This window comes from Balaenoptera acutorostrata, chromosome 2, assembly GCF_949987535.1.
Source record: "Balaenoptera acutorostrata chromosome 2, mBalAcu1.1, whole genome shotgun sequence".
NCBI classification, from domain to species: domain Eukaryota; kingdom Metazoa; phylum Chordata; class Mammalia; order Artiodactyla; family Balaenopteridae; genus Balaenoptera; species Balaenoptera acutorostrata.
Window position 1 is genome coordinate 80,790,300 of NC_080065.1, and position 25,096 is coordinate 80,815,395.

General features: G+C 39.6%; 3 protein-coding genes across 5 annotated transcripts in view; 2 read left to right on the forward strand and 1 right to left on the reverse strand.

Moving 5' to 3' along the window:
• The window catches only part of ARSK (arylsulfatase family member K), a 47,015-nt gene extending 34,080 nt beyond the window's left edge, over positions 1-12,935 (forward strand). Inside the window, exons 6-8 of one of the 3 annotated variants that reach the window (XM_057540179.1) lie at positions 420-644; positions 9,029-9,250; positions 11,686-12,935. In XM_057540179.1, the coding sequence (XP_057396162.1) occupies positions 420-644; positions 9,029-9,250; positions 11,686-11,975 (737 nt within the window). In that variant the 3' untranslated portion in view covers positions 11,976-12,935. Of the gene's footprint in view, positions 1-419; positions 645-6,066; positions 6,093-9,028; positions 9,251-11,685 lie in introns of those variants that run through there. The other 2 variants (XM_007197452.2, XM_057540180.1) reach the window with 2 other exon arrangements.
• The window catches only part of SKIC3 (SKI3 subunit of superkiller complex), a 144,852-nt gene extending 120,160 nt beyond the window's left edge, over positions 1-24,692 (reverse strand). Inside the window, exon 1 of the mRNA XM_007197454.2 lies at positions 24,579-24,692. The gene's annotated coding sequence lies outside the window, so the exon portion shown is untranslated. The remainder of the gene's footprint in view (positions 1-24,578) is intronic.
• GPR150 (G protein-coupled receptor 150) lies at positions 21,897-23,195 on the forward strand. Its single transcript, XM_057540181.1, has one exon. It carries the CDS (start codon positions 21,897-21,899, stop codon positions 23,193-23,195), a length of 1,299 nt encoding a protein of 432 aa, XP_057396164.1.
• Positions 24,693-25,096: the final 404 nt, after the last annotated feature.

A 25,096-nucleotide genomic window follows, 5' to 3' on the forward strand; every position in this document is an offset into this window, starting at 1 on the left:
GGGACACAGTTCGAGCCCTGATCCAGGAAGATCCCACATGCCATGGGGCAACTAAGCTCGGGCACCACACCTACTGAGCCTGCGCTCTAGAGCCCCGAGCCACAGCTACTGAGCCTGCGTACCTACAGCCAGTGCTCTGCAAGAAGATAAGCCTCCACAATAAGAAGCCCGCGCACCGCAACAAAGAGTAGCCCCCAGTCGCCGCAACTTGAGAAAGCCCACGCACAGCAACGAAGACCCAACGCAGCCTAAATAAATACATAAATTTATTAAAAAAAAAAAAAAGAACAGTAGATAACATTCAGATGTTAAGAAGCATCCTGACAAACTCTTAGAGGGTAGAGTTGTTATGAACTTATTGTGATAGAATAAAACATGAGCTAAAAGCTAATTAAGATTTACCTTAATTTATATTACAGGTGAAATTATTTTGGCTCTTCACCAGTTAGATCTTCTTCAGAAAACTATTGTCATATACACCTCAGACCACGGTGAGCTGGCCATGGAACATCGTCAGTTTTATAAAATGAGTATGTACGAAGCTAGCGCCCATGTCCCACTCTTGATCATGGGACCGGGAATTAAGACCAACCTACAAGTATCAAATGTGGTTTCTCTTGTGGATATTTACCCTACTATGCTTGGTAAGTAATGCAACTCTGTAAATATTTATTTGTAATAATGCTGGAAAATGAATAAGCAAAATAGTCAGAGGCCCTGCTGACTTGTTCATAAACCTTGACCAGCTCATTTAACTGTGAGTCAAATCCATATCTGAAAAATGAGGATAATATTTCTCAGGTTCCTTTGGCCTTCACTTACTCTAGTCATTTTTCCTTCAAAAGATTCACAACCAGGATATGACAATAAAGTAAGCCACATATGATATTCAGGTCTATAACTTTATAGATATGATTTCTGTATCATTTGATTCTCTACCACCACCTACCTAAAATATAAGCATTTCCCTTCTGGATTATTTCATCCACTCTGAAACTACTAATTTTTTTACAATGTTACAAATGTCCCTTAATGTTGATGCTATGAACATATTTCTCCCCAGAATATTTAGATTGTTCTATACTATTTATTTTACTAGCTTCTAATGTCTATTAGCATAACCATAGGTCTAGAACAGCAATATTTGGAAATGGGTAGTTAGCAGTTTTTGTTAAAGATACAAGAATAAAGCCATCGTAAATTCAGAAGTTATATAGAACTGTTTCTATCTAATTTAGCAGAGTACTTTAAGTTCAGTAACATTTAAATTCAATAACATCTAAATACTCTGTTTTAAGGCACCATAAATTGCAAAAAGTACCATCAATTTATAAATAGATTTTGGTGAAAGAAAAAGCTAACACAGCATAAGTCATATGTGTTTAATATGTATATATCAAAATGCGAAACAAATATGTATCTGGAAATTAAAGAAATAAGAAAGTCCTTTTATCTCCTTTTTTCTGCTACAAAGTCTTTCCTTTCATTTAACTAAAGACTATTACAGGGTCTTAAATTTCTTTACAGTTAATTTAAATCAGTGCCTGGAATTCCCCGGCAGTCCAGTGGTTAGGACTCCGAGCTCTCACTGCCGAGGACCTAGGTTCAATCCCTGGTTGGGGAACTAAGATCCCACAAGCTGCGCGGCCAAAAAAAAAAAAATCAGTGCCCTCCATTTGTCTTTATTTCACATCTCTTGTATATTTGAGCACACTTCTTTGTTGTTCTTTTGCCTGATGTATATTTTTAATCTCTTCAGTTTCTTACTCATCATTTGCTGGTTACCCTTTGTCCCAAAGCAATTATCACACAGCCATGTCTCTGCCACTTTCTGGGTCTATCAATTTCCAGGCAATCCCTATTACTTTTCCTCATTTCTGGTTTTTTTTTTCTTTTTTTTTAAACTTTTTATTTTACATTGGAGTATAGTTGATTAATAATGTTGTGTTAGTTTCCGGTGTACAACAAAGTGATTCAGTTATACATATACATGTATCTATTCTTTTTCAAATTCTTTTCCCATTTAGGTTATTATAGAATAAATATTGAGCAGAGTTCCCTGTGCTATACAGTAAGTCCTTGTTGGTTATCCATTTTAAATATAGCAGTGTATACGTTTTGATCCCAAACTCCCTAACTATCCCTCCCCTCATTTCTGTTTTTATAAGAAATGTATGTGCAATTATGTATACTTTAAGTGTCTCTCTTATTATCATCTTTGTAGCTTTATCAGTATATGCTTCTTTTACAGTGGCATTTCTCTACAGTTTCCTCCCTTAGTTTTTCCTCATATAGCACTTCCCCTACCCCATTTCCAAATTTGCATAACTTTTTATCCTTGTTCTGCGTTCTTGAGGTACACTGATCAGAACTGCAAAAGATTATTAAAGGTTGGGATGATCTCAGTTTTCCCTCAATATATTTCATAGTGATATTTGGCATTTTCTTTGTCTTTTTGACTCTAGCAGCTAAATAGTCCAGTATCTGTCTGCAGTGAGTTCTAGTCTATTCCTAGTCATTCTGTCACTTTATATGTTAGTTGATTAATATGCACTGTTTAAATCATTTTTCTTTGAATATTGTTTTATATTTGCCTATAATGCAAATTTTCTTCTCTACAGTCTTGATACACCATTATCATTACTTGCCATTTCACACATCATAAAAGTTAAAAGTCATCTGCAAACTGGAAGATTTCACAATGTATATATCTTAACAGATTATATAAGAAAATACTAAATAAAGTTGTTTGGAATGAGGGAATTTTCATTTATCCACATAGAGGGACACCTGCCTGTCCCTGCCTAGTTTATGTTACTTGACAATTAGCACTTCTTTAGCCAAACAAAGCATTCCCAGAAACCCCTTTGCATTCCTTCCCCACTCTTCTGGAAATTATGTAGGTTCTCTGAAATTGTAGTTTTTTTCCTATAATTTGTCAATTATTACAATTTTTAAAAACTCATAGTTCTACATAGATTTTTTTGTTTTGTTTTTATCTTTGACTGTTTGGTAGTAGAGTCCTTCTGAGTCACATTTCCCAGCAGAACATGTTTTATTAACAGCATTTTGATCATGTGTTGATTAGACCTGCCCAACTAAAGTAAGTAAAGCCAAAAATCATTGTCTCTCCAGTTCTAAACTGGAAATTAACATTTCAAGGCGTAATGTGTTTCATAACGAACATTTTTATTATGAAAAGGGAAAAGTTACATTTATATGATTGGCGGAGGAGAGTAAAGAGAATATCTATGCATGGATCTTTATATAAAACACTGAAACATCCTATTAACCAGATGTTAACCAGAGATAAGGTAGAAAGAGAATGATGCAAGGGGGATTCAACAAGAACCTTATGCTGGAGCCAGGAAACAGCACTGTAACATTATTTATCTAAAATTAACCTTTTACAAGTGATAAAGGGTTAATATTAATAGAACTCTCACAAATCTATAAGAGAAAGAGACATACCCTATTAACAAATTGACCAAAATATATAAATAAGCAATTCACAACAGAAGACACACAAATGGCCAAGATATTTTCAGAGCTTCAAACTCAGTAGTCAGAAAAATATTAAAATAAGAAGATACCATTTTTCTTTCACACATAGAGTTTGCAAAGATTTTTAAACAGCAGAAAAGCTTATATTGGAAATAGGCCTTCTCATATTCTGTTGCTGGGAGTATAAACTGGCACAGATTTCCTGGAGGCAAATGTGGCATTACAGTCCAAATTACTTAGAAATATGCATACATTTTGACCTAGAAAATTCCAATTTTAGAAATTAACCTATAGATATACAAAAAGATTTATCTCCATGGATATTATTGTATTATTATGTTATATTAAAGAATTAGAAACAGTATGAATATCTAGTAGTGAACTGGGTAAAAGTCAATTTTGTTTTAAAACGTCAAATGATACATGGAAATGGCTCCCATGTATTATTGAAAAGAAAATGTAGGCTCTAAAACCGTATAAAATTTTTTTGTTTTGGTTTGGTTTGTTGTTTATTGAGATAGGGTATCTATCTAATTTATTGTCCAGATCAGCACATTTTTTAGAGTAAAAGGATACTATTAACAATTACACCAAGGACTTCCCTGGTGGCTCAGGGGTTAAGAATCCACCTGCCAATGCAGGGGACACGGGTTCGAGCCCTGGTCTGGGAAGATCCCACATGCCGTGGAGCAACTAAGCCCTCGAACCACAACTACTGAGCCCGCGTGCCACAACTACTGAAGCCCGTGCGTCTAGAGCCCGTGCTCCGCAGCAAGAGAAGCCACCACAATGAGAAGCATGCGCACTGCAACAAAGAGTAGCCCGCGCGTAGCAACAAAGACCCAACACGGCCAAAAATAAATAAATAAATAAACGTAAACAAACAAAAAACTCCCAGATATTTCTTTTAAAAAAAAAAAAACAATTATACCAGGATTAGCATAAACTGAGTTTGTTGCCTTGTTGAACAGCCTTACCAGTCAATAAGGCAAAGATAATTCTGATGGTCTATGCTAAATCTGATGTTTAATTCAACCTTGTAAAATGAAATTACTTAGTGCTAGAAGGGTTTAAAGCTATCAATACTTTTAGTAGTGATTAATAACTCTAAAATTTGACCTGTGTGGCAGTGTATTCTATTTTTCCTAAGCTTAATAAACAGATTTTGATAAAGTATCTATGAAGGACTTCTTATTTTGTGATTCTTCTAACCAACTAGGAGCTTAAAATAGATATAAAATATAATCTATTCTTAGAATTCCAAAGGTCCTTTCTTTATTACCTTAGCCACAGCTGTATGGTTTTGTATGAATCCAATATATACACAAGAGTATGGGATTAAATTTCTCAGATCAAAGCCTCAAGCCAGACTTCCTCTTCCCTTCCATTCTGTGGACCTTATAAATGTATAAAACATGGTGATTCAAAAAACCTTAAATAGAAAGATATTAAATAGGAAAAACCAACTGGGATTCCTGTTTTAATAAACCTACCTTACTATAAAGAGCTTGTTGAAATTTAAGATGGTCTGAATTTACAAATAGTTTTTAAAGGTATTTTAGAAGAGTGATTATTTTCTATAAAATGATATTTTATGATAAAGTAGGAAGAGTATTCTTAGTCTATGTATCTTTGTAGGTCCTATCACATTATCATTTTCTAGTACTGGCAGAAGAGTGCCATTTTATGAATAGGAATTCTTTATACTATTAAAGTTGATATCATTATTGCATAGATTATTCTTTAAAAATTGCTCCCCAACCTGTGATAAACCATAATGGGAAAGAATATGAAAAAAGAATGTGTGTGTGTATATATATATTATATATATATATGAATCACTTTGCCGTACAGCAGAAATTAGCACAACACTATAAATCAACTATACTTCAATAAAATAAATTTAAAAAAAATTACTCCCCAAAATATTTTCTTCTCTAATAATCTAGTATCAACATCCTTTAGCTCAGTTAGAAATAAAGGTAATCTCATTTTTAAATTAAAATTGTTTGGACTTTCTCTTTTAAACTTCTTATTTTCAGGTGAATTGTTTTCATTTAATAGTTGGCCTTTTTTGTAAAACACCTAACTTCTTTTCACATAAAGGATGAATCCAGAATTTTTTTGAATTGTGAAAATGTAATTGTATAAAAATGCAGTTGTGTTTAAAAGAATGCTTCATTGCTAGTGATTTAAATTGCAAAACCCTCCTTATCACAGGATCTTAGTGGAGGGTTGCGAGGGTCATTCTACATAGACTATTTTGTTTTTATTGGCTGAAAAATATTGTGAAGTTGAATAACTACAGTAAAGCAAGACTTGTGGAGCAGTATTGAAGAGTACAGATATCCTGGAGTCAAGACTGCCTAAATTCAAATCCCTCCTTCAGTATTTACCAACTGTATACCCTTGGGCCAGTAACTTAACATCTCTGGTCTTCAGTTTTTTTATCAATAAAATAGAAATAATAGTGGCTATTCCATAACTTAGAACAATGACTGGAACATGGTAAACAATTAAATGTTAGATATTATTATCATTAATATTTTTTATTCTTCTTAGGTATGCCCTAAAAAATGTACATAGCTTGCATCATTGCCATACCAGGCTAATCCCTTATCTACCCATACACTCGGGAAGAAATATAAGCTTATCTTTCTTCAGGAGACCATCACAAATATCCAGGTCTGCATTTTTACCCATTTGATTACTGTTTTAAATTTAAGTCACTTTATTAAGAATCATGCAGTTACTACTAATATTTGCTTCTACTGCCAAGAATGATGAAACTTGCTTAACATGGAATTCGAACGATAGATTTTCCAGAAGAAAAAAACATGAAAAATGGTTTTAAACAAAGATCAAAGAGCTTTCTGAAAAGCAGTTTAAGCTGAAGTGCTTTTAAGGAAATAATTGATAAACATATGAAAAATGAATACACAGTTTCCCAAAGCGCAGAAAATTTAATAAATATTATATACATATTTATTAAATACTGTGGATATTGGACAAGGATTTTATTCTTCAACATCAATTTACAAAGGTACATTATTCTACTGATCCTAGACAGGAAACAAGTCACATTATCACTTGCCTGAACTCCTGCAATAGCTTCCTAATTCTTTCCTTCTGCCCGTACTCACTTTTAGTCAATTCACCATACAGTAGTTACTGTCAAACCATGTCACAATTCTGCTCAAAATCACTTAGAGTAAAATTGAGACTCTCTAATTGGGCCTGGGAGTCCAACATGATCTCCTCCCTTATCCAACACATCTTGTAGAATTTTACCCCTCACTTACTCTGCTCCAGCCATGCTGGACTCCTTTGTGTTTGGGGAATGGAATGAAGCAGCTTCCTGCCTCAGGGTGTTTACATTTGCTATTCCTGGGAGAATGCCCTTCCTCCCCATGTCCAGATATCTATTGAGCTCATCTAGCCCTTTCTCAGGTCTCTGTTTATGTCACCTCATCAGAGAGGCCTTCCTTGACCACACTATATAACACAGCACATAAACACATACCTGCCATCGTTCTCTATTCCCCTGATCCTGCTTTATTTTTCTTCACTGCACTTATCACCATCTGACATATTTGTCTGTCTCCCCACATTAGAAGGTAAGCTCCAAGAGTCTGAGAGAGCTTATCTGCTTCGTTCACTGTTGTTGCCCTACATCTGGAACAGCACCTAGTTTGTTAGATGCTGGGTTTTTGGTTTTTTTTTTGAGTAAAAAAAAATTAATACTTAGATGGACTCATCCTAGTTTAATACTGACTTCTCATATAAACAAACACAGCAGAATTATTTAAATTTTCTTAGTCTAACAAGCTTCTTTAGGAAAATTAGGCTAAGAACAGATCTGAAATAAAGTATTTCTAAGTATTAAAGGTGATTAAACTGCTGAATACAGGAACTTCCCAGTCATGGGTATCTGCCAGTTGGTCCCTGCTTCCCAGCCATCTTCAAAGCCCTCTTCTCTCCCTTCCTCTGCCTCGCAGTGGTGCCCCCTGACGGCTGACACACAGACCAGCCCGACCCAGCCTATTCCCTGGCTACTTTCTCTCCTTACAGTAAGTAGCCTACTGTCTTGTAGCTCAATTAGTTTCGTCTTGGGCCATCTTTTTCTCTCGTGCACATCCTCTTTAACATCTTTGCTCCTTCTTCTTCTTCTTTTGTTTTTAACCAGTTATCTCTGAAATATTTCTTTCTTTCTTTCCTTCCTTCACTTGTTCTTTCACTCTTTCTCAAAAAAGTCCCTGATGATGATTGGTTGGCAGAAGATTAGTACTTGTAATATGCCCCTTCCAAGGAAATGGAAGATACAAATTTTTTAATTAAGTTATATGTAAAACAAGTACCTTCAGAAGATTTATAGAGGTCTTTGTCTACTTCCTTATTCTCTTTTAATTCACTTGTTTTTCCTCAAATATGTACAGTCAAGTTAAATTAATTTTCTTATTCAATTTTAATTTCTAGCATTGCAGATATATTACATTCTATTTTTCATTGGAAATATTTAATTATTTCTAAATTAATGTTTCTAAAAACATGGAACATTGAAACTAGAAAAGCTGCAGGGGAGGCAACTACAGATTCCTTTTGGAACTATCGCAAGGACCCAGCCATAATTAATGGTAATTTTTTTTCGCAGCTTGCGGGATCTTAGTTCCCTGACCAGGGATTGAACTGGGCCCTTGGCAGTGAAAGCACAGAGTCCTAACCACTGGACCACTAGGGAATTCCCAATGATAATTTTTCTATAGGAAAAAGATAGTTTGAGTTCCAAACAAATACCTTAAAAGCAATTTTTTAAAATACAACTTTTGAAGTTAAACATTTCTCATGCTATTGTTTTCTATGTCTATATTTGATAAGGAAAAAATAGATTATTTTTCTCTAAATCAGTATAATCCAGGATTTCCCAACATATGTTCTGCAAAATACTAGTTCCTCAAGATGCTACTTCGGGGTAAAAAGATGTTCTGTCATCAAATAACTTTGGGACAGATGGCGTACTACATACCACCCTTGAAGGTTTATGATACACATCAGCAATAAATTTATTTAATTTTAACCACTGTTTGCAAACATATGTAACTACTAGACTCCTTTCTCATATAGGTCTTGTTAATATCCTGTGGGACCAATTTGAAAAACACCTGTGATCATTCCATCATTTGGAAATAAAGTACTTATGATATTAACTAATATTTGTTGAGGGTTTCCTATGTGTCAGACACTGTTCTCAGAATTTTACATAAATTTTCATATTTAAACCTAAAATAAACCTATGAAATACAGGCATTATTATTATTCCCCTTTTACAGATGACGAAACTGAGGTTCAGAATGGTTAATAACATGCCCAAGGTCACAAGGCTAGTGGAGTAATAAGCATTTGGATCTAGGCAGTCTGTTTACAAAAACCCACATACAGCCTCTAGTCTCTGCGACCTTTAATGATGTCATTTATGAATGTTCAACTAATGAAAGAATGAGTTATTTTAAAATACTGTGTTATTTAGATATTGCTGGAATTCCTCTGCCTCAGAACCTGAGTGGATACTCTCTGCTGCCATTATCATCAATGTTTAAGAATAAACAAAAATTCAAAAACCTACATCCGCCCTGGATTCTGAGTGAATTCCATGGATGCAATGTAAACGCTTCCACCTACATGCTTCGAACTAACCAATGGAAGTATATAGCCTACTCTGATGGTGCTTCAGTATTGCCTCAACTCTTTGGTAAATTTGTTGATATATTTTTTAAGTATAGATTATGTGTAATGAGTTGACCTACACAGCATTTGCTCAAGGGAGCCAGTAATCATCTAAATAAATATCTGCAGTTTCTCATACTAGGCCAGTTTACAAAAGGTTGCCCTTGTGAGGAGCAGCTTCTTTGCAAATCAGCATCTGAATTCCAAAGCAAGTGCCCTAAGGCTTTTCATCTGGGTCTCAAGATTGCCACCATTGTTTTCTCTGATCAAGGTGTCTTCTAATACTCGTGGTTGTCTTTCCCAATCAGTAGTCAACACCCTCTTTTTGTACCTTGGATTCAGTTGTTCTGGAAAATTAACTGCTCTCTTATGGAGCCTGACATCCTACATTTATTATTTAATTTTCACCCCATCCCTACAAGATGGTACTATCATCTTTATTTTATAGAGAAGACTAGAGTTCAGAGACTAGCGTTCAGACACCTGCGCAAGGTCTCACAGCTCAGAAGTGGCAGAACTGGGATTTCAACCCAGGTTTGACTCCAAAATCCATGCTCCTTCCACCCTACAAAAGCCTGCTAGATTCACTACTCTGAATTTGTTTTTAAGCAGCATTATTAGATATATGGTTTTACTCATCCTTTGCCCTCCTTTTGCACATAAAATATGTGCTAAAGCTATTTTTAATATTCCTTTCTCCCTAAGTTTTTTTCCGAGTTACAAATGTCAAAATTATTAACTCAAAATAATTCTTTAGAGGGCAAACTGATTGACCGCCCCCTTTAACTCTAAAAGGAGGAGATTCTTGGCTTCAAAAAAAGTCCTTAAGTTTTCATTCTGTTGAGTAATGGGCATCTCTTGTTCATTCATTGGTTACGTTCTGCAAAACGGAGGTGTGACTGTCAAAGAATCAGTGGGGGAGCCTGCCTTTCCTGTATTCTCTGGGGTTTATTCACTGACTTCCCTTTCCCACAGAGGTGCCATCTGAAATCACCTAGCAAAACCATAAACGTCTTCAGGATCTTCTGGCTAATGCACTCAAATAGGCCTGTAGGGGTTTCTCCCTCACTGCGCATTGTTCATTTACTGTCTTAAGTAACTTGTCATAAGATCTTTGATTTGCCATTTTTCCAATTAGACTGGCATCCTAGTTATATCCTCTGTCTTCCTACATTGTAGGTAAAAGGGGTGTTTATGTTATCTGAAATATTTATCATTTTCTTGATGATAGTGATTGAGAGTTTTTATTGCCATGGCTATTTGCTCAAATAGACACAATCAATGAATGTAATTTTCAAAAATTCAAGCGTAGGATGCTAACGTATGTTTAAATCAAAAACAAAAACAAAAAAAACTAGGAGTAAGTGAAGTTGCAAGAACTTGACTCCACTATATAAAAAATTCTGACAGCTGGAACATCTGGGGCTGTTGAAATGGGACAATATAAGCACTACTATATATATATATATATATATATATATATATATATATATATAAAAATACATATTTTTTTTGCATGTCAAAGTAAGCAAGGCATCACAAATAGGAAGAATTGTGGCTAAGCCATCTAAGAATAGATAAGAAAAAAAAAAGGGATAGCAGGATGATGGTAAGAAGGAAGATAACTTGGGCATACATTTAGAGAGGTGTTTAACGTTCGGTATATTATTTTTCCACTTATACTGTCCTTTAGCTTACTATACTAAGAAGAACTGAGAATAAAAATAAATTCTAATACATTATTCGTCACAGAGTAATGACATTCTAAGAAATGGTTTTTAAGCAGATAATTGTAACAGAGCAGGACCCTATGGGTCCTTCCTGGGACAGGCCTTCCCCCATATCCTCTGCTTTAGCTCCTCTCTGAAGTACTTAAATAACAGTATTTGATGCACATTTCCTGAGTTGTTTTACAGATGTGAAAACACCCCACCAAATGGAAAATGTTGTAACTACTTGATGACCACGAGCACATAGCCCCAGGCCTCCTGGAGCCTAAGGACTGATAAAGTTAACCCCTGTGACACCATCCTGTTCCCTCATCAGCCAATCAGAAAATTGTGCATGATCCGATCACGTACCCTGCGAGCCCCCTCCCTCAACCTGGCTTTTAAAAATGCTTTGCGGAAACTCTTCGGGGAGCTCAGGGGGTTTTTAGGGCACGAGCCACCCAATAAACCTTTCTCTGCTCCGAACTGCGACGTTTCAGTGTGTTTGGTCCCACTGTGCATCAGGCACACGAACTTGCGTCCCAGGAAGGCCCCATAGGGTCCTGCTCGGTTACAACTCCCCCCCTTTTCTTTGATACTCCTCAATCTTGAGGAGAACAAGTTTTGAACAAGAAAAGGACTAAAGGTTCAGATAAGGAGGTTAATCATAAACTTGACAGAGGTACCCACAGGGTCCTGCTCGGTTACATAACTATTTTGAGAGGTATTCCATTTTTTTTTTTTCTTTCAGATCTTTCCTCAGATCCAGATGAACTAACAAATATTGCTACAAAATTTCCAGAAGTTACTTCTTCTTTGGATCAGAAGCTTCGTTCCATTATAAACTACCCTCAGGTTTCTGCTTCTGTCCACCAGTACAATAAAGAGCAGTTTATCAAGTGGAAACAAAGTATAGGGCAAAACTATTCAGATGTCATAGCAAATCTTAGGTGGCATCAGGACTGGCTGAAAGAACCAAGGAAGTATGAAAATGCCATTGATCAGTGGCTTAAAATCCACTCTGATCCAGAAAATATTTGAACAAAAATAAGAAAATAATGTTCTAGAGCTATATAGAAATATGTTAAAAGATCATGATTAATTATGCATTTTAAACAGTAGTTTTAATAATTACTGATTTTCAGTTAAAGAATGTACTCTTCTAAAATAAAATATCAATCATTATAGCATTACATATTTTCAAACTCATTACTCTTAAGACCTTATTCTTATAAACTTCTGACAACTTAACCGAAATATTAAAAGGGTAGAATCAAATACTATAATGTAAAGTTGTGTTCCTCTGAATATTATGGAATATAAAATAGTTTAACAATTTTTATTACTTATGACCCATAAAATAGTTATTTTTGAGTATTTGATGGTGTCTGATGAGTTATTTTTATTTGATGGGATACAGATCATTTGGATGTATTTGATGGGAGTATTTGGAGTATTTAATGGTACACAGACCATGGATATGGCAGAAATTATTCTTTTTTAAAATAGGTAATACATGCACAAGGTACAAGCTTCAAAAAGGTACTAAATGGGGCTTCCATGGTGGCGCAGTGGTTAAGAATCTGCCTGCCAATGCAGGGGACATGGGTTCGAGCCATGGTCTGGGAGGATCCCACATGCCGCGGAGCAACTAGGCCCGTGAGCCACAATTACTGAGCCTGCGCGTCTGGGGCCTGTGCTCCGCAACAAGAGAAGCTGCGATAGTGAGAGGCCCGCGCACCGCGATGAAGAGTGGCCCCCGCTCGCCGCAACTGGAGAAAGCCCTCGCGCAGAAACGAAGACCCAACACAGCCATAAAAAAATAAATAAATAAATTTATTTTTTTTAAAAAAAGGTACTAAACGGTTAACAGTGAGCATGAAGTCTCCTCCTTTCCCAGTCCCCCAGCCACCCAGTACCCCTTCCTCGTGGCAACTACTGTAACCACCTATGTATCCTTTGAGAGACAGATAGGCTTCTACAAACTTTATATTCTTCCCCAGCACCCACCCCTGACACACACACACAAATGGTAGCATACTATAAAAAATGTTCTACAGCTTGCTCTCTTTTTTTCCATTTAACAAAGACACCTAGGACTTCCCTGGTGACCCAGTGGTTAAGACTCCGCACTTCCACTGTGGCAGGCACGGATCCCTGGTCCAGGAACTAAGATCCCCACATGCCGTGCAGCACAGCCAAATAAATAAACAAATAAATAACTTTAAAAATGAAAAAAAAAAGACACCTAGAAGTGAAATTACTGGGGCAAGACTATATCTAGCAAAATTACTCTAGATACCACCAAATTACCCCTAAAAAAGTTATACCAATTTATACTCTTACCAGCAATGCATGGCCTCACATTTGTTGCCAACTGGGTAGATAAAAAATACTTTATTATTGTTTTTCTTCTTTTTGTTACTGAGTAAGGTAGATCATATTTTCATATATTTAATAGCCACTGGAATTTCCTTTACATGACCTTTCTTATTTCTGTTCTTTGCCTATTTTTCTGTTGGTTGTTTGTCTTTTTTATTACAGGCATACTTTAGATATTAGCTCTCTGTTAGAGAAGTTACAAATATTTTTTTCCTTTTCATAATTTGTCTTTTGACTTTGCCCTGGTCTTTGTTGACATGTAGAAATTGGTATTTTCATGCAATCAAATTTATGAATCTTTGCTTTTGTGGCTTGGGGATTTTGTGTCATATTTAGAATGGCCTTCCCCACTTATCTTCTTTCAGAGTTTTATTTTTTACCCTTAGATCTTTGACCCATGGGAATGTATTACATACTAGAGATCTAACTTTCGTTTGTTTTTTTAAGATGGCCACCCCAATTGACCTTTTATTGAGTAAGCTAATATTTGTCCCATTAGTTAGAAAATGCCACTTTATAACATCTTTTATTGAACAAATTATCTTTTCCTCTATTGATCTGAAATGCCGTTTTTATTATATACAAGTCATATTGACATTTGGGTCCTTTCAAAACTTTTTTTACTTTGCAGTGGACCATTCTATTTTGTTTATTAATAGGGTAAGCAATATCTGGTGATACTATTTTCTTTGCAACAGTTTTCTTTGTCGGAATTGTCCTTGGCTATTCTTGCTAACTTATTTTTCCCATACAAATTTAGAATAAGTTTGTGTAGTTCCAAAAATGAAAAATCTTGTTAGTCTTTTTATGATATATTAAATTTATAGCCTAATTTAGGGCAAATTGAATTCTTTCTGATATTCGGTTATTCTAAAGAATATAGTACACTTTTCCCTTTCTTCAAGTCTTCTTTATATTGCTCAGTAGCATTCTAAGTTTTCTTCATATAGATCAGTTTCTTCTTAGAGATTTTTGGAAAGTAGGGACCTTTAAAAAATACCACCTAGGGCCCATCCCACACCAGTGGAATTAGAATTCTAGGGATGGCACCTGGGCAGTTTTGTTCTTATTGCTGTTTTGTTTGTTAAGCCCTCCAGTGGATGATCCCAATGTGCAGCCAGAGGTGAGTTTATTCCTAGGTGTTCTATCATTTGTTGGTGTTGTGCTATTTTAAGTGGATGTTTCTTCCATTATATCTTCTAATTGGTTATTTGTATACACAAATTTTATTTCTATATATTTACTTTGTACCAATAATACAATTTTTTTGGTACTAATAGTTTTCCAGCTGGTATCTTGTATTTCTCTGGTAAAAAGTTTACCTGCAAATAATAATTTTACTCAATTTCCTTTTAACCTAACCTCCTTTTTCAAACTGTCTTGGAAGTTTTCTTCATTAGACACCTCATCACCTTTACTTTCTTTATTCTTCAGTGAATTGGTATGAGCTTATCTTTGTAGTTATGTATGAATTTCTGAGAAATAATTTTCACTTCAGATATATTCTGAAGTAAAACCCTTAAGAGAAAGATCTCAATATTTAAACTATTGAGTTTAAAATTAAAATATACAAATCTACCTCTCATCTCCTAATTAAACCTAAGGAATAAAAAATAGCTAATGTGTGATGTATATGCTAAACATAGAGAAAAATAAAGCAATAATAATAGAAATGTGATTTTGAAAACATAAGCATGTGAAGATAAATATAATCCACATCATTCTATTCAAACTCTTTAAGATGCATTCATTGTTAGAATTTACCAAGCATCTGCAATGTTTTAAGCATATTCAATATAGGATCATAATTAGGTAAAATTGAGGTTTTTAGGAGAATATCTAATTCAAAATGGTATCTAACAACCATGAAAACAGAAAAAGAAGAAAAACTTGGAAAACAAGACAAATTATCTAATGCCAGAATAGGAGAGGAACTGACACTAATTATAAACTGGATTGAGGACAGTCTTTGGGCTTCATCTTTCCCAATCTCCACCATTACCACCCTGTCCCAAACTACCATAATCTGTTGTTTGGAATTTTGCAATAGCCTCCTAGGAGGTCTCCCTGAGTCTGCCCTTGGCTTTCCTCAGTCTCTTCTCAACACAGCCGCCAGAGTGATCAGATCACATCACTGGATACTCAAACCCTCCACTGGTTTCTCACCTTACTCTGTGAAAGCCTGTCAAATGAAAAAAAAAAAAAAAAGCACCACCTAAAAGTTGAGAATTGTGTTTTATTCCGCAAACTTGCTGAGGACTTGAGCCCAGCAGGCAGCCTCTCAGATAACTCTGAGGGAGAGGCGGCTCTGAAGAGGTAAGGGAGGATCCAGGATATATAGCTTTTGCAACAAAAACCAGGTAGTCGGAATATCAAAAGATTACTGTTAATTAAGGAAAACCAGACATCTCAAGTTAATGAATTGAGCGCTTTTCTATGTATGGGAAGATGCAAGAGTCTGGGCTCAATGAAAACATTCCTTTGATGTGCACCTGAACTATCTAGGGCCAGTATCCTATTTTCTACATCCTGAATCCCTTCAGAGTGCACAGTTGGGGGTGGCTGCAGTGACTGATGGCTTGATCCTTTGTTTATTGTGACATTCTTGGTCACAAGCCCAAATCATTACAGTGGCCTTCAGGGCTCTAAATGATCCGGCGGCATATTGTACATCTCCTGAACTCTACTTGGTTCACTCTGCTCCAGCCACATCGGCCTCCCTATCCTTTTCCAGGCACACTAGGCAAGCACCACCTCAAGACCTTTGTGCTTATCAACTCTTGTCCTGGAATGCGGTTCTTCCCTCAGATTTCCACATGGCTCTCTTTGTTATCTCCTTCCGGTCATTGCTCAAATGTTACCTAATCACAAGGGCTTCCCTGCTTTATTTTTCTGCATATAAATCATTACCGTCCAACTTAGTGTATGTTTTACATACTTAATTTGCTGATACTGTCTCCCACCCCTCCTACCCAGTAGGATGGAAGCTCCATACAGGAATGGCCTTTTGTCCTTTTTGTTTCCTAAAGTATCCCAAGGGCCTGACACATAGTAGAAGCTCAGTAAATATTTGTTGAATTAATATGCGAGGAATTCGAGTTTCTCAGATATCACATGGTATTGGAAAACCAACACATTTGTCCATGGCAGGGCAGGGGGTGAAAAGGAGTAGCCTTCTCATAAAACAGAGCCTTCTAGAAACAGTGAATTCTAGAAAATCCTGCACAGGAGAATTGATAAAGGGACTCTATCCCTCTGTTTTTTCTTTTTCTATGAAAAAGCCAGATACTAAATATTTTAGGCTTTGTGAGCCATATGGTCTCTTTCACAACTGCTCAATCCTGCCGTAGTAGCAAGAAAGCAGCAACAGGCACTATGTGAACAAATGAGAGTGGCTATGTTCCAATGAAGCTTTGTTTACAAAAACACAGGATTTGACCGGGGGGGCCATAGACTGCTAACTGCTAGCCTAGAACAATGGTTCAAAACTTGCTGCAAACTGGAATCACCTGAGGATGTTTAAAAACTATTATGCCTAGCTCCCACCTCCAAGCATTAAGATTTTTTAAAACTCCCCAGGTGATTCTAATGTGCAGCAAAATGTGGGAACCATGGGTCTGGAACCTTGTTATTCAAACTATGGTCCTTGAACCAGAAGCATCCACATCATCTGGAAGCTTTATATGTTTTTATTTGTCTTTGTAGAAAGAAAAAGAAAGTGGATTCTGTATTCTTTCTACTGTTTGTGGTTTTCCATTTCATAAAACCCAGGAGATCCTAGTAAGAACTATTATAATTGATGAAATTTGTTAAATGGCTGCATATACATAAATCAATACCTATTTGTAAGAATAATCACTAATTAAAAATAGAAATTAGGGAAAATATTCCACTCACAGTATGACATTCTATAAAAATAGTTGAAAGTTTAACAAGAAGCACAAACCTAGATGAAAAAAATTATAAAATTCTATTAAGTTTACAAACAAGATATGAACATGGAATGACAGCATGTTCTGGGATAGGAGGCTCTAATATTAAAATGCCACTTCTCCAGAATTAATGCACACATTTCATGCAACCCTGATCTTAGTCCCAGTAAGGGTATTTTTTTTTTAATTGGACTAAATGAACTGAAAGTTTTCAAAAAAAACTGAATGTCTGAAATAACTAATAAAAATTATGGAAAATGAATATTGAGGTGGGACAATTCTTACTGGCTATTAAAGCATACTGTAAATCACTGAATCAAACTAGAACTTGGTGATGAGGGGCCATGAGCAAAAAAGAGAGGTCTCAACACCAACTAGGTGAAAGAAGCTCAATGTGGAAAACAGAAAAGATCTAGATCCCTTCTACACTGGTCAGATATTCTGGGTATGTGTATGTGATGTTTACAATTATGTATACTAAACTCTCAGATAAGATTTTTAGCTCCCTTTCTTCTCTTAAAGTTACAAAGCAGAATCTTAAATTCTTGGGTCAAAAAATTAAACGGATAGGCTATTTTTTAAATAATGAAAATGAGAAAACTTAGAAGAACATATGACACAACCAAAGCTATACTCAGCCTTAAGCTTTTTATTATTAAGGGGAATGAAAAATAAACTGTTCAAGAAGTTAGAAAACAAAATAATCATAAATGTTGTAACACTGATGGTAAAGGATTGGTATCCTTAATGTCTTGAGAGCTCTGCTTCCACATAGGATAGGGAATATTGCTCCCACAGTAAAAGAAATCAAAAGGAAAAGGAAAAAAGCTAGATAATCTGCAAAATTAAAACTTTTTTGAGCCTCTCATAGGACAGGTGAACTGAATTGAAAAGGGTGGCAACCCCTTCTGAGGACAGCTGAGACACCCAAACTGTCCCACCTTTGGCAGTACATGGGAAGAAAGACTAGAAGCCAAAAGAGGAGGTAAGAAAACAACTGATATTTTGACAAATTCATAAAAGCCAAATGTGTGTGAAAAAAGCAGCAGAAACTAGGAGCCACACACACACGGGAGACCACTTCCAGCAATGAGCTTTTTCTCATGGACCTCAACCAGCATTCATGAGAAAGATGGGGAGCAGGGCAGGGGACCTGACAGAGCCTCTACAGTGGGACAGACGAACAGATGGGGAGGGGCTGCCTCTGGAGGAGAAGCATAAAACCCAGAACCTTCTCTCATACAAAGCGAAACTCATCTGCCACTGGGGCAGGAGCAGAAAACCCTCTCACCCCCAGTCCTCAGCAGAAGGTCAGCTATCACTGGGAAGGGGTAGATTATAGCAAAAGCTCTCTGCTGCTGAGGAGAGGCAGAACCCCAGCCATGCTCACAATCCTGCACTGAGAGAAAGCAAAGATCTCTTGCAACAGCGGTACAGACAAGAAACTTGCTCTTCTGCAAGTTATAAGGTCAAGTTCAGCTGCCATAGGGGAAAGTGACAAATGTTGATAAAGTGCCACCCTTAAGGCTCAGGCCCCCAGGGCCTACATAAGACTGAAGCTGGAGTGAGTTTCTTTAAAAAAAAAAAAAAAATTAGCCTGCCCCCACCATGAACAACAGCACACTACTTCTGGGAGAAAGGTAAGAAGCATGGAGAAAGAAACCTCCCACCACACTCCCCATGGCCAGGTGTGCCGAAAGGTAGGGGTGGAGCAGGAACACTGAGAAAAACCCTCCAGTGTTCCAAGCCTCTCACGAAAGCAAGACAGCAGCAGTATGCAGGAGTCTGAAGTCTGTAGTAGAATAATGATAACTATACCAACATCAAAACCCAAACTTAGCTCAACTACTGCCTACATTAGGTCAACCCCTCCACCCTACTAGCCTGACAGATGAAGAAGCATGCCCATTTTCAGGAGTAAATACTATTTACATCAGTCACTGTTTTTCACTTACATATAATGTCTGGCATTTGGTCAAACTTACATGGCAAAGAAGCAAGAAAGACCCACTTTGAAGAAAGAAGGCAGTAAACAGAACCAGACTGAGAGATGGCCCAGAAGTTGAAACCATGAGAAAGTGACTTGAAAATACTATGATTAATCTATGGAAGGATCTAGGGGGAAATGTGGTTAACATGCATGAACAAATTGGGATTTCAGCAGAGAGATGGAAACTATTTTTTTAAAAAGGAATAAAATTGATTCACTAGAAACAACATGCTATCGTGGATGAAGAAGTCCTTCAAATGGCTTATCAGCAGACTAGACACACACAAAAAATTAGTGAACTTGAGAGAAAAAGAATTAGTGAACTTGAATATAGGCCAAGCGAAATTTTTCAAGATAAAATCCTGAATTTCAAAGGGTAACAACTTCCTCTGAGGAGAGATGGGATAGGGAAAAAAAGAAGGAAAAAAAGAAAAAGTGAAAGGTAGAGAAAAAAAGAGCAGAGCATCCAAGAACTGTGGGACAATATGAAAAGATATAATATATATGCAACTGAAATAATAGAAGAATAGAGGCAAAATGTCAGAAGAAATATCTGAAAAGGCAATTGCTGAGAATTTTCCAAAATTAATGAAAGACAACAAATCACCAACCTAAACGTTTAGAGAAGCCCAAGCAGAATACAAAGAAAAACGCACATAGGGACTTCCCAGGTGGCGCAGTGGTTAAGAATCCGCCTGCCAATGCAGGGGACATGGGTTCAAGCCCTGATCCGGGAAGATCCCACATGCTGCGGAGCAACTAAGCCCCTGTGTCACAACTGCTGAGCCTGAGCTCTAGAGCCCGCGGGCCACAACTACTGAGCCCACGTGCCACAACTACTGAAGCCCACGCGCCTAGAGCCGGTGCTCCGCAACAAGAGAAGCCACTGCAGCGAGAAGCCTGCGACGAAGAGTAGCCCCCGCTCGCCGCAACTAGAGAAAGCCCACGTGCAGCAATGAAGACCCAACGCAGCCAAGAATAATAAATAAAATTAATTTTTAAAAAAGTTAAAAAAAAAATTAAACCAGGAGTTTGATTTCCCAAGGCTATCACTCTACCTCTTAAATGTTCCACCAAGAATGGCTATTCCTACATCTCCCCAGAGCTTCCTTTAGCTCTTCTGGATGATACTGGCACAGGTATAACAGGCATTTTTCTCTTAGGTTGATGGATTTATAATCAAGGTAGAAACATTTGCTCAAAATTATCTGAAATGCATCACATATCCATTAATTCATCAACTCAAAACATATTTACTGATACCTACCATGTGTCAGGTCCAGTGATAGGCACTGGGGATATAATAAAAATGACACAGTTCTCTGGCCAAAGGGCAACAGCTTGGGAAATGAGATTCCCACTCCACCTGGCAGGACTGTCCGCTGCACCCACCAAACCCTCCTATCACGCACATCTTAAAGTGCTAAATATTTCCTCAGCCTGGGAACCCCAGCAGACGCCCAGACCAGGAAGTAAAGGAACTCTACTTTCACCATAATTAATGTGGTGGGTGCATAAAAAACCAAATTGATGCTTCCAACAGGAAAACTAAAATTTGTTTGTGAGGAGATAGGGCTAAAATAAAAGAGATAGCATTTAATCGAAACCATTTCCTGTGAGTTGGATTTCTTTTTTAAAACTTGGCCGCCTTATCATCTTCTTAGTCACCTTTTCTCCAGGCTTATTGGAGGCGTAGTCCCTCCTAGCAACCTCCCATCTGCTAGAAAACAGAATCAAGAGAATGAAGAGCCGTGATGATACATCTGTCACTGAGTGAAAATATTAGGAGAAAAGCAATAAATGTACTACCCATTTGCATAAAACCTGTTAATGCCCTCTTCAGACTAATGAAATGAATTTTACATGACGGAGAGCAGCTGTGATCTGCTGTTTCTAGTAATGAGGAGTATTTGAAACAATCTGCAAACCACTGCTGCTCCTAATTGCCACGCAACACCTTTGACTTTAGTTCTCTCCAAGTAAAATACTCCCGTTGGCCAGAGGAAGATTTATCTGTTGGGCTCCTCTTTGCTCAAAACGCTGTTAGGTTTCTTGGGTTCCTGTTTTTCTCAAGCTAGTGCAGAACCATGGCATTTCAAATCTTTCTCTTTTGTTTTTTAATCAAAACTAGTGCCTTTTCTTTCTTTTTTTTTTTTTTCGTACTGGCAATCTGAAACCATTTTGAGGGGTATAGTCTCAGTCAGGACTTTCCTCTCCAGTGTGCTGGTCCCGGGTTAACGATGGCCAGGCAAAGCGACCTTCTGTCTGGCTGTGCTGTATGTAAACACCCAACGGGAGAGGTTTCTAGAGCCCAGCGGTTCGCGGCTCCCGCGAGGGCAGCATGGGGGCTGCGGCAGAGACTGGAAGGGGATCTACCCGGATTGGGAGGGGAGACGCGGAGAGGAAGGTGGAGAAGAGGAATCATGTGTGTTCCTCGAGCGTACACCCCCCATTTGAGTGACAAATGACGAGGCCAACCTATAAAAACAACTAAGCGCAAAGCTACCTGCATCCATCTCCCTCTCCGTGCGTGTGCGTTTTCAACTAACTTTGGGAACTCGTAAGACCCGGCATCGCGCCCAGCGGAGTCTCGCCTCCACCTTGGTTTCCCGCGCCCTGCCTGCCCTGTTCGGTACCTCCTCTTCCTCCAGGCTAAGGATGGAGGACCCCTTCAGCCCCTCAACTCCGGCGCCGGCGCCCAACCTCTCCGTACCCATCTCGCTGGACTGGGGTCTCAACCTGACTTCCGGACAGGGAGCCCCAGTCCCGGGGCCGCCGCCAACGCCGCCGTCCGGGCCTCCCAGCCGCCGCGTCCGCCTGGTCTTCCTGGGGGTCATCCTGGTGGTGATGGTGGCCGGCAACGCTACGGTACTGTGCCGCCTGTGCGGGGGCGGCGGGCCCTGGGCCGGTCCCAAGCGTCGCAAGATGGACTTCCTGCTGGTGCAGCTGGCCTTGGCCGACCTGTATGCGTGCGGGGGCACCGCGCTGTCGCAGCTGGCCTGGGAGCTGCTGGGCGAGCCGCGCCGGGCCGCGAGCGACCTGGCGTGCCGCTTCGTGCATCTGCTACGGGCATCCGGCCACAGCGCGTCGGCCCACCTCGTGGCGCTCATTGCCCTCGAACGCCAGCGCGCCGTGCGCCGTCCACAGGGCCCGCCGCTGCCCGCGCGCGCCCTCGCCGCCCTGGGCTGGCTGCTGGCGCTGCTGCTGGCGCTGCCCCCGGCCTTCGTGGTGCGCGGGGGCGCCCCCTCGCAGCCGCCCGCCGCGCCTCCGGCCGCCCGCGCCTGGCCCGGGGAGCGTCGCTGCCGCGACATCTTCGCGCCGCTACCGCGCTGGCACCTGATGGTCTACGCGCTCTATGAGGCCGTCGCGGGCTTCGTGGCGCCGGTCGCGGTCATGGGCATCGCTGGCAGCCGCCTGCTCTGCGCCTGGCGGCAGCGCCCGCCCCAGGCCCCATCGGCCGCGGCGCCCAGGTCGGCCAGTCCCGGCCAAGCCCCCGCGCCCAACGCGCTGCCCCGCGCCAAGGTCCAGAGCCTGAAGATGAGCCTGGTGCTGGCGCTGCTGTTCGTGGGGTGCGAGCTGCCCTACTTCGCTGCCCGGCTGGCGGCCACGTGGTCGTCTGGGCCGGTGGGAGACTGGGAGGCCGAGGACCTAGCGGTGGCGCTGCGCCTCCTGGGGGTGGCCAACAGCGCTCTCAATCCCTTCGTCTACCTGTTCTTCCAGGCGGGCGACTGTCAACTCCGGCGGCGCTGGCGGAGGTGCCTGGGTGCAGTGTGCTGCCCGCGGGAGGGAGTCGCGGAGGACGACGAGGGCGCCCGGGGCCACCAGGCGCTCCACCGCCACCGCTGGCCCCACCCACATTATCACCACGCTCGGCGGGAGCAGCCGGAGGAGGGTTACTTGCGCCCACCCCCGCCGCGTCCCCGGTCGCTGCCCTGCTCCTGCGAAAGCGTCTTCTAGGTGTTCGATGGCCAGAGACAGGTCATCTGTCGCTGCGGCACCGCCTCCACGGAACACGAGGCCGGCCGGGCTCTATCTAGATCACAACCGTCAGGACGGTCTCCCAGAGCGCTACACTGAAGCTGTCCCCGTCCTCCACTCCCCTATTACATTTCTTTCTAATGTTTACATTTTTCTACACTCTTCCAGGTTCTTTTCTCCTTTCCAGTTCTCACATTTCCCCATCTGGAGACAGAGAGTGAGCCATTTGTTTGTAAAAGCAAAGTTACAGAGTTATTTTTGTAGTTCTTTTTCACTCCCATAGCGTTCTGGCTAAGACCATTTGCTTTAGTTAAATTGCCAAGCTTTCATTATTTGCTGTGTTATCATCTGTTTTTACTTATTTAGGGTCGTTGTTTAACTGTAGCTTGGGGACCAGAGAATGTGCCTCTCTTTCCGGGAGGAATATCCTCACATTGCTCTGCCTGAGGAGCCTGGAAATTGTACCAGTGATACTGTCAGAAATGTAATCTTGCTGTCACTTCAGAGCCACAGAGTATTTGTAAAATAAAAACATTTCCCCCAGAGCAATTAGGACTTTTTTTTTTTTTTAACTTGGTAATGTGTTTTCTCAGAAGAAAATCAGTGTGGCCTTTATTTCTGGTCTAGCTTCCACTTAAGGAGAAGCTGGAATTGTAGGAGGGAGACATAAAAGCTTCCCTTCCAACCTTTCAAATATGCCCAGTTTCTGTAGGAAATTGTTCCTGTGCCCAGAGCAGCCTCTACAGCTGCGATGCTGTGCACAGGTGGAGCCTCTAAGCACAGAATCGCCAGCAGACTAGAGAAGGGAAGCACCTGGGTGGTGCATAGGGGTGAGGCTCACTGTCCCAAGTGGAGCCTTAGGGATATTCGCAGCTAGGAAGAAAGCTGCAACCTCCCAACGCTGCATGGATATATAAAACTCTCTTTTTACAAACAAGGGCAATGCCTATTGGTGTGGATTGCTGAGAACAAGGTCAAGGAGCAGATTTAGTCAGTGACCTCCTCCTCCTAACTGTCCTTAGTTCTAGAGAGAAGTGGCGGCGCTTATGAACAAATATCCATGTGTTTACCAATGTTTCATCTGAGAATCTGCAAGCTTTCCATTACAGTGTTTCCTGTTCATGCACAAACGCAGGACTAAGATCCAGAAAGGGGAAATGACTGGTAAAGTTCACTTGTGAAGCCAATGCTCTCTGAGGACTTCCTTGTTTTGTTCATTGATGAATCCCAAACTCTTAAACAATGTTTGATACATAGTAGGCATACAACACACATTTGTTGATTAATTCATCATATGAATCAGGCATAGATAGAATGGATAAAAGATTTACAAAAAAGAAATCTTCATTAAACTTGGCTTACCTTCCTCCAAAATCTTGTCCAAAAATGTTATATAGTTAGAGGTTTTCCTTCCTCTCTTTCATCCTCCCTACCCTGCTGAGGAAGGTATAGCATGCAATATACCAAGAATAAGCCACCTAAAGAGAAAAGAACACAATTGTCTTAATGAACATAAATCTGGGTTATAGCATTATTTTTATTCATTAATAAACATTTATTACTCGTTTATTTTGTGCCAAGCAATGTGCTAGGCACTGGAGATGCTAAAATGAATAAGACACATTTTCCCTCAAAGACCTTATAATCATATGCAGGAGACAATCTGACAAATAAGGAACAAAAACAGTCAGATGCGCTTTAACAGGGGTTCCAGTCGGGGTGTCAGGACACTGAAGAAGAACATCTAATAACCTTGGGAGCCTGGGGGATGGTGGGGGTGACCCATCAGATAGGAGAAGGTATTCTATGCAGTTGGGACTAGCATTTGTAAAGCATAAGTGAGAGAGAACATAGCATGGTCAAGGAATGGCAATAGTTGA